At 39.4% G+C, this 12,454-nt stretch overlaps 1 protein-coding gene across 2 annotated transcripts in view; it reads left to right on the top strand.

The window, feature by feature from the left end:
- The window catches only part of KIF25 (kinesin family member 25), a 99,198-nt gene that overhangs the window by 53,251 nt on the left and 33,493 nt on the right, over positions 1-12,454 (top strand). For both annotated transcript variants that reach the window (XM_060242366.1, XM_060242374.1), the window contains exon 11: positions 5,414-5,590. In XM_060242366.1, coding sequence (XP_060098349.1) covers positions 5,414-5,590 — 177 coding nt within the window. The remainder of the gene's footprint in view (positions 1-5,413; positions 5,591-12,454) is intronic.

Raw genomic sequence — 12,454 nt, forward strand, 5'->3', positions numbered from 1 at the left:
ACAGCTTTTCCAAGAGATGGTCAAATAAATGTGGTAGCTATTCTCTCTCTGTTGAAATACTAACCTGGATATTAAATATTAGACTTAAAGGATAGAATATGGTCTTTAGGAGCAATATGTATGAGGCACTAGCAATACATATCTGAAATTAGCTGAGTGTACAGACATAAGCCTTTTTATCATCCTAAGAAGCTTGAGGCTCAGGAAGCTCTCTATATGATAGTAACTTCTAAAGCCATTTAGGAAGCTCTGTAGTAGAGCAAGATTTGAGTTTGGATCTCAATGCAATGTTCTATATACCATGCTGCAAATTACTTATTTTGCATATTCTAAAAGGCAGTCCTTGCTAATAACTTAATCATAAATATTCACTATTGATTGTCCTGTACTGTGCTCAGGAGAGGAGGAAGACTTGCAAATGAACTCTTGGCCACAGTGGGAGGAACTTATAGGGGAAAATGAATAAGCCATGCAGTACAGAATGGCATCTACTTATTTTATTTAACAAAATATCTATCCTGCCACCAAGGAAGCTAACAAATTAAAACATAAATAAAACCACAACTTCAAAACTGTTAAAACTAACAAAATATATCATTAATACAACTAAAACCAGAGCTAAAATGCATATAAAAACATAAAAAACCTATCGAAATATTAGGCAGGAAGGAGGGGGTCACTGAGGGAATGAAACAAAAAGTCTTCATTTGCTGGCAGAAGATGGCAACAAAGGGGGACAGATAAGTTTCCCTGGACAGAGAGTTACAGAGTTTTGGTGCAATGACTGAGAACACCTTTTCTTGGGTTGCTACCTGAGAATATGGAGCCTCCAGAGAGGACCATGGTAGTTGGTTGGTTCATAAAGGAGTAGGCAGTCTTTCAGAATGTTGTTCCCAAATGGTTGGGCTTTAGAATTGTAACCAGAAACAGATTGGTAGCCAGTTTAGATGGGCCAAGGCTGGAGTGATATATGGTGGTTTCACACAAGAGATTTGGCCCGACCTAGCCCTGCCACCCATTCAGATTAAAAGTGCACGATCACACAAGCACATCTGCCCTCTGAGCCACACCTGTTTTCACCCCATCTCCAGATGCCTCCTATCCAGATTAAAAAGCCACCTGGATTTTCCCAGTAGTTTCGCCCTGAATCACATCTACGTCGCATAATCAGTAGCTGTCTGAATGCCCAGGCGTGACTCATAAGCAGAAGAGCTGTGTGATCACACAAGCCATTTCCAGCATGGTCAGGACTTCCCTTCCCCCCATCCCTCTCCAAGGAGTGCTTATGTGCTTCTCTGCTTGAGCACACACACCAGAGGATTTTTTAAATTATTTTTTAAAAAATCCTTTCCACAGCAGGTCCATGGTTGAGCTGCACTAGCAGTGTTAATGGGCAACCACGGACTGCTGCTGGGATCCTGCCACTTCAATGGCAGCTGTCTGATAGCCCGGAAATGGACCAAACTCAAGTGGGTTTTTTGGTGACGGGATAAAATCACATCAATTTCATAGTGTGAAACCGCCCATAGTCTCTGCGACCCACTCAAGTCAACATTCTGGCTGCAGCATTCTGTACCAGCTGACATTTCTAAACACTTCTCAAAGGTCAAGCACACTGAACTAATCTAAATGTGGTCAGGGCATCCACCACAGTGACCAGCTCTTTTCTGCCCTGCTGGCTAATCAGTTAGCTAACTCATAAAAAACTCTCCTAGCCACTACTGCCATCTGCTATCTAGCAGTAGGCTTGAGTAAGCACTCCAAGTAAGCACCCCGAAACTACTGACCTGTTCCTTCAAGAAAAGTGCAGCCCCATCAAGAACAGATAGCACCTTAAATTCCAAGTCAGAGCTTCCATTCACCAGTAGCACTTCTGCTTTGTTGGGAAGAAGTTTATTAGTCCACATCTGCTCCAAAACTACCTCCAGACACCAGTTCATGGTTTCTAAAACCTCCCTGAGATCAGCCAGAAACCACTGGTTTCATATAGATGTTGAAGAGCATTGTGGACAAGATGGAAGCTTATAGGCCCCCAAAAGCCAGGGCCAGAGCAGCGGTCCCCCCAGCATCACCTTTTAAAAACTCCAGGTAGGTTTATCTTGGAGGACCACAAAACAATGCCTCTCAATTCCAGCTTGGAAAAGCTTTCCAGAAGGATAGCATAATTCAGGGGTGTCAAATTTATGCCCATGTGTTGGAACCGGCCCGCCTAGGGCTTTAATCTGTCCCAAGGCTCTTTTCTCCCCCATCCTTGCCTCTGCCTGTCTTAGCCCTTCAGAGCTTCAGGCTGCTGAAGTTCCCAGCTCCCTTTGCCTTGTCTTTGCCTGCTTTGGCAGGAAGCTCTTCTGGGCTTGCAAAGTTGCAACGAAAATGTGGAATAGTTTTTCTCAGATAGACCACTCTGGGACCATTTTTAGCAATAGAAACAGTGTTCTGGGACTGGAATGACAGTCCCTAGCAATAACATCTGTGTTCTGGGACTGAAATGACAGGGCACAGAATGGAATGATAGCCCCTGGGAGTAGCAGTAGAGTTCTGAGAATGGAGTTCCATTCTGGGAGCCATCATTCCATTCCCAGAATGCTTCTGCAACTCGCAGGGACCTTTGTTCCACTCTGGGATCTGTATTTCCAGTCCCAGAGTAGTCTGTCTGCATCCAGAAACCTTACTGGAAAATCCATTTTGCATTTTCTTTGCAACTTTGTCTGTTCTGCAATGTATTTCAATAGAGTGGAGCTCAAGAAGTTTAACTTTCCAGTGTTTGTATGCTAGCTAAAGCTGTTGCTTGCTGCAGTATTCTCTTTGCAAATAAATGGTTGATATTTTGAGCCGGCTTGTCTCTGCTGAATGGACCTGAGAATGAGTGCCCGAGTGAGTACTCTAACCTGGGAACCATAGCCAAAGGGGGACATTACACTGGAGAGCCACTGCCACTCTTAGTAGACCTGGCAGAGAAGCTTGCAATGCCTGGCCATTTCATGTTTTCCTAGGCTCAGAGCATTTTATATTTTTAGTTTATATTTTTAGCTTCTGCTGTGAACCTTGTGCCTTTTTCTGATGTTTTATTTTAAAAATTACATTGCCAAATTCCACTTTTCCCTCACTTTTCCATTTAGGCAGGCATCTTTTAAAGGGGATGAAGGCTTGGGAAATGTCAGTTATCAAAGACTGTCAAACAAAATATCACAAGGTTTTTAAATATGTTTGTATTATAACTTTTTAAAAATACGTTTGTGTTTGTATCCTTTATAAAGTTTATATCCCCACTACCTGGCATTGCATTTTACAGCACACATGGCCCAGCCCAACAAAGTCCCATTTATGTCAGATAGGGATCTCATAACAAATGGGTTCAACACCCCTGCCATAATTGATGGCTTTGATAGCCACAGAGAGATCCAGGAGAATCAACAGTTGCACTGCCATCTCTTTGAGCAGATCATCCATCAGGGTGAACTTCCTCCAGGAAAGCTTGGTATTGTCCAGCCACCACCTGTTCAATCACCTTGTTTAAGAATGGAACAGTTGAGAATGGTTGATAGTTATTGAGATCTCCCAAGTCTAGGGTGGGCTTCTTTAGAAGTTTCAGGGCCAAGGTGAGCAGCCATTCTCTCAAGCAGGCATTATTTACCTTTTGGACCCAGTCAGCTAGTTCCCTGCCCTGGCAGATTTAAGTATTCAGTTAGGGCAGTGGCCATACACTAGCTGTTAGGCCTCAAACTTCCAAGGAGCCTGATATTTAGACTGAATAAACTAAGAAGTATCCCAAACAACTGTACAAGATAGAACCTTGGCACCATCTGACCCTGTTACTGCTAATGTAGAGTCGAAGTTTGAATGGATGTGAGAATTTTTATCTGTGATATGCTGAACAGTCACAAAACAGTCACAGTGGGCCACTCAGCAGTCCACCTCTTTCTGCAGGCCGAATCTCAACAGGCTTCAGACCATCTGGCACAGATCTGCTGGTCTACACTGTGCAGACACAATCCTGAACTGCTCCAGACAAGACAGCAATGGGACTAATGAAGTCTCCCAAGATAACCAGCCTAGGGGTTCTTAATACCACTCCTAAAACAACCTCTGTCAGCTCAGGCAGGGACACTGTTAGGCAGTGGGGTGGGCAGTACACCAGCAGAATCCCAAGCCTGTCCTTCAATCCAAACAGAAACCAGGAGTGTCTCAGATGGGGCACTATTCTAAGGGAAAGCGTCCTTATAAACTACAGTGACACCACCTCCCATGTAGTGTCCAATTAAAAGCCACATGAATTACTAGCATAGTCTTCTGCATTCTACCAGCTATCACAGTATGGGGTGCACCCATTACTCAGAACAAAAATGGCTTTGCTACACCCAGACCTGGATATCCCAGGCAAGCCCAATCTATAAAGCTAAGTAGGGCCAACACTGGCAAGTACTTGGATGGGAGATCTCTAAGGAATACCAAGGCTGGGATGCAGAGGCAGGCAATAGAGCCACCTCTCTCAACATCCGAGTAGGGGTTGCCAGAAGTCAACCATGACTCCCTGGAACACATGTACACACACATTCATACACACACATAAAATACACACACACACACAGGAATGGCTCTGCTATGCATGATACAGTATACCATTGTAAAGAGAGCTTTGTGTGCTATCTTTTGTCTCACTGCTTTTAGAAGAAGAAGAAGATATTGGATTTATATCCCTCCCTCCACTCCGAAGAGTCTCAGAGCGGCTCACAATCTCCTTTACCTTCCTCCCCCACAACAGTCACCCTATGAGATGGGTGGGGCTGAGAGGGCTCTCACAGCAGCTGCCCTTTCAAGGACAACCTCTGCCAGAGCTATGGCTGACCCAAGGCCATTCTAGCAGGTGCAAGTGGAGGAGTGGGGAATCAAACCCGGTTCTCCCAGATAAGAGTTTGCACACTTAACCACTACACCAAACTGACTCACTTAACCACTACACCAAACTTAGCAACCTGTTGACCCATCAGCAGCTTGCTGGCGGGCCACTGTCTATAAATAGAAAATACTGAAGAAGAATGTAAGTATCTTGTATCCCTACTTGTTGCCTTTCTAAACAGGTGTGTTTTCTTTTCAAGTTGTATTTTGCGTATAGATATTTGCTTGAGAACAAAGAATTTATTCTTGGCCTCTTCCAGGGGCCGGTGAGACTTAAGTATACAGCCAACAGAACTGTGCCAGTGTATGCAGACCACAGCAGATGGAGCAGGGTCTGATTTTAAAGGAGTTGAAGTTACTGAAAGAAATAGTGTATCTTCTGGATTATGGATTTTTAGAATTTTGATAAGCACTTCAATCAGGGAGTAATAGACTCCTGGATCACATGCATAGTTTACTTTGGATCTTGTTCCAGCCTCTTAAGCTGTTTTTTGTTTTTTGTTCTTCCCCCCTTCCTCAGACTTATTTCGGAGAAGCCACCAGGAAGTCATTGGGTTGACGTTTCTGTTGTAGAAGTGTATAATAATGATGTGTTTGATCTTCTGGCCAAAGACAGTTGTGGAACAACAATTGGTGTCAAAAGGGACATAGTCACAAATAAGGAAGGAAAGAGTGCTGTCCCACTTCTTGTTTATGAGTGAGTAAACCTGGGGGGGGGGGGGGACACCACATTTTTAGCAACAAATAGTGACAGAGCATTCACTCAGCTGTGCCAGTGACAAAGAATGTTAACCTTCCCCATATCACTTTCCCATATTCGTTTATGATTTGCCATCATCACAATGTGACTTTTAACCATTGTTTTTGCATGATAAACATTTCTCCTGAATTTCCCCCCATCTTGTGTCTTGCCAGCAATTGTCATTGTGTTTGTCATCTGTTTGATAGGGAGGGCTTGGGGGTTTTGTTTTTGTTTTTTTGTCTACACATGGAACCTCAATATTGTAGAAAGTAGAAGAGATTTTTTGAGAAGAACTTTTTTTTGTTTCAAGCACTGTCTGTTGTGCTATTTATATATTTTAACCTGCTCCTCCTCCAAGGTGTTCAGGGAGCATTTATTATATTCCCCACCTTCATTTTACCCAAAAGAACAACACTTAACTGAGAGAAAGAGAATGGCCAAAGGTCAACCACAGTGCAGTTCTAAATAATGTTACACCCTTCTAAATTCATTGAAGGGTGGAATTTTGCTTTGAATTGTTCTAGCAGTGGCTGTCATGACTGAGGATCAAACTACATGTTATGGCATCCACAGGTCCAGCCCATGGGTGCGGATGTCATTTTAGAGCTGAACTCAGCCATCTGAAAATGCTGTGAAGGTCTGCCCACAGCATGGTAGGATCAGGCAAACTTGTTTCCCCCTGCACCTGTTCAGTTGCCAATAAAAGCCGTGCAGCTGTTTCAGCACATGGAGGGTAGGAAACAAGATTGCCTGATCTTCGCTCCTGGCATTTTTAAATGGCCATATTCAACTCTAAATGTCACCACAGCAACCAAAGGTTGGACCCATAGACATTGTAATGTCTAGTTTGGCTCTAAAAGGGTATTTAAATGTGGGTCTGCTGGGTCCTAATCCAACACTCAGTATTGCATTAAAATTCTACAGAAAATCTTAACTTGTTTTTGCTCCCAGTAGAAAGCAGGATTTTTCCATGTCCCATTCCTCTAGTTACCATGTACAGCTAAAAGTATTTATGATGCTGTTTTAGGAGGGAACAAGAAGTTAGACACAACAGATCTTTTCTTTCCTTCATAAAGTTATAATATTCTGCATCCACAGTGGAGATAATTTAAGACAGTATTTTTGTCTGTGGGTTTCACTAACATAAGCAAGCCACTTCAGCTTTGTTTACGTGGCTCTCTATTGTTGCCAAAAATCTTGATTAAAAGTATACCAAATGCACTGGAGGGTTGAGCAGACATAACTCCGTCTGGTTTTATGTTTCTACAAAATTTTATATTCTGTATCCACTGATTACCCCATAGCGAAGTAGGAACCACAGAGAAATTGTGAAATTGTTCATTCCCCAACAGTTATTTAGGTTTTTCTGTCATCATATAGATTGTTTAATATTCTAGGTGCATTGCTTTTCTTTTTTATGTTTACAACTCAAAGAGGAAATAATAAAAGCCAATTTCAGAGCAATATATGCATGATTAGTTTGGATACGGAAGATGGAAGTCAGATATTGGGCCATTTTCATCTGTCTTCCACTATACTCTTTAATTACCATTGAGATAATTAAGCTGTAATGAGACAAAGGGTTGCTGAATTCTTGTCACTACTTTACATTGAGATTTGTTTTTGTTTACTCTGATTTTTATAATTTTTATTGCTTTTAACTACAAAAGAAGAAGCACAAGCATAGATACATTAAAGAGAGAAAGGGGTGTATACAGAATGGGAAAAACAGAAACAAAGAAGAATACAAATATATCAGTTATAATTCTACCTCCAAATAAAATACCCAATTCTTTCTATCGGCAAGTATGAAGTTCTCCATATATTTTACCATCTTTGTCTTTCATTATAATTTTTTTTACTAAACTATTACTTGAAATATAAGTCTAAACAATTCTTCTTCAACATATATAAGTATAAAAAAGTCAGAGCAGTCTCAACACAAAACTGGCTGGCTGAGCTTAACCATATTGAAAGCACAGACTAACTAGTTAGTTTAACAATATCATCATTAAAATAAGCATATAAAATTCATACCTTTATCCTTAACAAGCTAAAAAAATACAACATAGTAATTTATCTATCTCAGTATAGACAGTTTCTCCAAACTAGCGTACTAAAAGCAGATCTGCCAGATTACAAAGTAATTGTGCTGTCTGCCTTCTTAACAATTGATCCAAATTAACTATTTATTTATATAACATTTTGAAGACCCTTCTTCCTTAAAATTCTTCTCAAAACTTTTCCATCTTTTAACTCTTATATCCCTATTGTTCTAGGAAAAGCAACTTAATATAACCCAAGAATCTCTCTTGACCTTTAAAAATCACTTATCAGTTCTTATTAAGTTCCATATCCAACTACGCAGAGAGAGCGAAAATTCAAAAACCCTTCTTCCAGAAAAATTCTATATCCTGCTTTATGGCTAAAATGCACCTTCTCTCTCCTTAATACAATCTAAGACAAATATCTTTATCCTTAACAAGCTAAAAATAAAACACAATAATTTATCTTTCTCATTATAGACAATTTCTTCAGACAAACATACTAAAAGCAGATCTACCAAATTACAAAATAATTGTGCAGTCTACCTTCTTAATAATTGATCTAAATTGAAAAATATTGATCTGTTTAGGAACAACTATGAAAAGCTCTGGCGCAAAATAGAAGATATGCTAAAGTGGAACAAGCTCAATTTGTCATTGTTGGGCAGAATAGCTGCAGTAAAAATGAATATCTTACCAAGGATTATATATTTGTTTCAAACCATCCCCATTGTGAAAGATGCTAAGCAATTTGATAAATGGAGAAGAAAAATCTCGGAATTTGTGTGGGCCGGGAGGAAACCTAGAATTAAAATGAAAGTCCTGATAGATGCAAAAGAGAGAGGTGGGTTTCAATTACCAGATTTGAAACTGTATCATGAAGCAATTTGTTTAGTATGGTTGAAAGAATGGATAACGTTATTAAATAAAAAACTTCTAGTGTTAGAAGGCCATGGGAAAAAATTCGGCTGGCATGCCTACTTGTATTATGGGAAAAAGAAGATGGACGGTCTTTTCTCTCACCATTATATAAGGAGCAGCTTACTAAATGTGTGGATAAAGTACAAGAAATATGGCGATGAGAGAAGACCTTTGTGGATAGTGCCGGCTGAAGTGATAAAGTTAACGGCCAAAACAGTTAAGGAAAAACAACTATCATACAACCAACTACTAAAAATACAAAGTGGGAAAATAGAAATGAAAACTGCAGAAGAATTGAATTATAAATATGATTGGTTTCAAATGCAACAAATAAAAAGCTTGATGGAGAATGATATCAAAGCTGAAGGAATAAGGAAAGAGCAAACAGAAATGGAAAGAGTTCTGCTTGGAGATAATGAGAAATTAATTTCAAAAGTGTACAAATTACTTTTACAATGGACTACAGAAGATGAAGTAGTGAAATCTCAAATGATAAAATGGGCAATTAATGTAAATAAAGAAATAAAGATGGAATCTTGGGAATATCTGTGGAAAAACTCTATGAAACTCGCAACATGTCATAGTATTAAAGAGAACTGTTTTAAGATGATGTATAGATGGTATATGACTCCAAAAAAATTAGCAAAGATGAACAATAAGATGCCAGATAGGTGTTGGAAATGTAAAAAGCATGAAGGTTCTTTCTACCATATGTGGTGGACTTGTGAAAGAGCTAAAATGTTTTGGCAGATGATTCAACAAGAGATATCTAAGATCCTAGGATATGAATTTAACAAAGAAGCAGAGACTTTTCTGCTGGGATTACAAATGGAAAAATTTCCAAAAGAAGATAGAACTTTAATATGGTACTTGCTCTCAGCTGCTAGGACATTGTATGCGCAGTTGTGGAAGCAAGAAAAAATACCAGAAAAATGGGACTGGACTATAAAAGTTATGTCATGGAGTGAAATGGACAAGCTAACAAGAAAACTAAGAGACTGCGATTTAGAACTTTTTAATCGGGAGTGGAAGAAATTCAGAAGATATGTAGAAAAAGAGTGGAAAATAAAAGGACATTGGACAATTTTGAAGATTAAGACCTTTAAGACAAGAATATAACTTTTGAAGGGGGGATCTTTTTCTTAATCAATTTTTGTTTTTTCTTGATAGCTAAAGGTACCTTTAGTATCTGTTTTTTTTAAAAAAAAAATAACACTGGCGGGGGTCAACTATTGGGGGGAGGGGTGGGAGAAAAGTAAGATGTGGGGTAGAATGATGTTTTTTTATCTTAAGCTTTTTATAAGTTGTAGCTATAGTTCTACTACCATATGTTACTAATTAAAATTGTTTATACAATAATTGATCTAAATTAACTATTTATTTATATAACATTTTTGTAAAACCTTTCCATCTTTAAAATCTCACTTACCCTTTTGAAATCGCATATCAGTTCTTATTAAAAAATTCCATGTCTGATTGCCCACAGTGAGAACAACAATTCAAAAATCTTTCTTCCTCAAAGATTTCCACATCTTAGTTTTACTGCTTAATTCAACCACATTCAAAGTACGGACTAGCTTGTTAGTTTAACAATACCGTCATTATAATAAGCATAAGAAACAAATATCTTTATCTAGTAAAAGCAAATTTACAAGATTACCAAATAATTATACTGTCTGCCTTCTTAGAAGTTAATCTAAGTTAGCTATTTTTACATAAAATTCTTTTCAAAACTTTTCAGTCCTTTAGCTTTTATATCCATCTTCCTCTAGGAGAAACAACTTATTATAGCCCAAAAATCTCACATAGCCTTTTGAAATCGCATATCAGTTCTTATTACAAGTTCCATATCCGACTATCCACGGAGAGAGAGCTAATTCAAAAACCCTTCTTCCTGAAAAATTTCCACATCATGATTTTTTGGTTAAGATGCGCCTTCTTTCTCCTTAATGCAATCATCCCTCTCAGTAAAAGTAGGAAAAAGCCTTTATTCCTCTCGACATAACTTCAATCAGTCTCGATAGCCAATCTTTCTTTTTAACGTCGCCATAGAGTTCCATTTTGGTTTTCTTTTGTTCGTTTCCCAGCGAATCACTCTCCCTTTTCACTTCCACAGACGTCACCAGATTCTCTTTAGCATTCTGCTTGTGTAGATTTGAGATTTCGCTAGCTTTCAGCACAAAAGCTCCCATTTGTTTCTTAATCAACTCTGTTAATGAACCAAGATCCTGCTTCAGAGAATTTATACTGCTTAAAATGTCTTTTTTATGAAAGATTTTGCTTGGCAAAGCCATTTTTCTCTGTCAACAAACTATTAATCCAAGTTGAAAAGTAGCTAAGAGACCCAGATAGTCCGTCTTTCCAAATCTCCTCCAGCTGAGATTTTGAGTGTTAGCATTTCAATTTCAATCAGATGATAAAGAGAAATCTCTCTAAAATATACCTCATTTTTGTTCAGACCATATTGCAGCCAAATAATAGCCTTTTTAACAGATATCCAATTATAGTTCAGGTCGATTTAAGTATCTATATTCAGATTAATTCAGATTATTTCCAATGTTTAAAAATGTTCTTTAACTTTTCGAAGCCTCATTCACAGGAAAGTGGAGATGTAATCGGCCTCTTTCCCTTCCTTTGAACTGACACGCTTGTTGTTATGTAAAACGATCCATTAGCCAGTGATATTGAAAGCACACTTACCTGCCACGTAGAATTGTCATGCTTGAGGTAGAGAAGCGATAGATCAGAAGCTTATTGAGAGAAAGAAAAGCAAGTGGTCGGGCGTTCACCTCTTTCTGCTTTATTGGCTATCATGACGGGGGGGGGGAGCTTCGGGGCATACAAGAACAGGAACAGCCACCGCTGCCCCCCTGACTTGCTGTAAAAGTCCCATGCCGAAAGAAGACCCCTTCAGGGTCACTTTGGGGGTGTCACATCTGTGGCACTCCTCCACCCGCCTAATTCAGAGGGGCTGCAGGCGAGACAACCTGTGGACCCTGCTGAGCTCAAGGCGACATAACCTGGAAAAAACTACATTGAGATTTGTTAGAGCATAGGCACATATTGCATTTTTTATGCCTTGGTTGCTGTATCAAGAGGTAGTGTTTGCATTTGTTTCTTGGCAGCTGAACAACTGCCTCAAAACAGTGCCTGGAGTTAATTCTCTAAACACAAGAGAAAATCCACTGAAAAGTAACTGCAGTTTATGAGTTGGAAGGATCCAGCAGTGGATTTTGCTGTTAACGAAAGAGGAACCAATACTCACTATTTTCCCCTATTTTCACAGCAGACCTCTAATTCACCCTTTTTGCTGTTCTGGGTGGTGTGTGTGGGGAATGTTCCCCTGTACCATCCACACCCCAAAGCACAGTTTGGGGGAATATTCCAGGCTGCGCTACAATGGGGAGGTGAAAAAGCCCTGTTCTGCTAACAGAAAACCCATCAATCAGTGGAAATTACTGAGGATCCAGCCCTCTCTCTTAGCAGCTTTTCCAGGCTAAATCCAGTTTACTTCGGGATGACTGTTGCAGGCACACTGCTTGCCTAGACTCTCATTTTTTTCTGAACCTGTCCCATACAACAATAAGGCAATTTACTGTCAAACTGTGGCATTTCTAGTATTAATGCAACACCGAAGCCATTGCTGATTTAGATGCAGTATCATTCCTGGTTTATCCATTAGCTATTGGTTCTTTCTTTTCAAGAAATTTTAGTCAGGAAGCAATAGGCTGCAAAATAAAATTTATGTAATGTGGTAGGAAACTGGTAGGAGAAAGGGTTTTTTTCCTTCCAGTTGTTCCAGCAGCTTTGCTTTTATTGCTCTTTTTATTATGTATATAACCCTCTATATTTT

The sequence above is a fragment of the Heteronotia binoei genome, chromosome 1 (assembly GCF_032191835.1).
Source record: "Heteronotia binoei isolate CCM8104 ecotype False Entrance Well chromosome 1, APGP_CSIRO_Hbin_v1, whole genome shotgun sequence".
Lineage (NCBI taxonomy): Eukaryota > Metazoa > Chordata > Lepidosauria > Squamata > Gekkonidae > Heteronotia > Heteronotia binoei.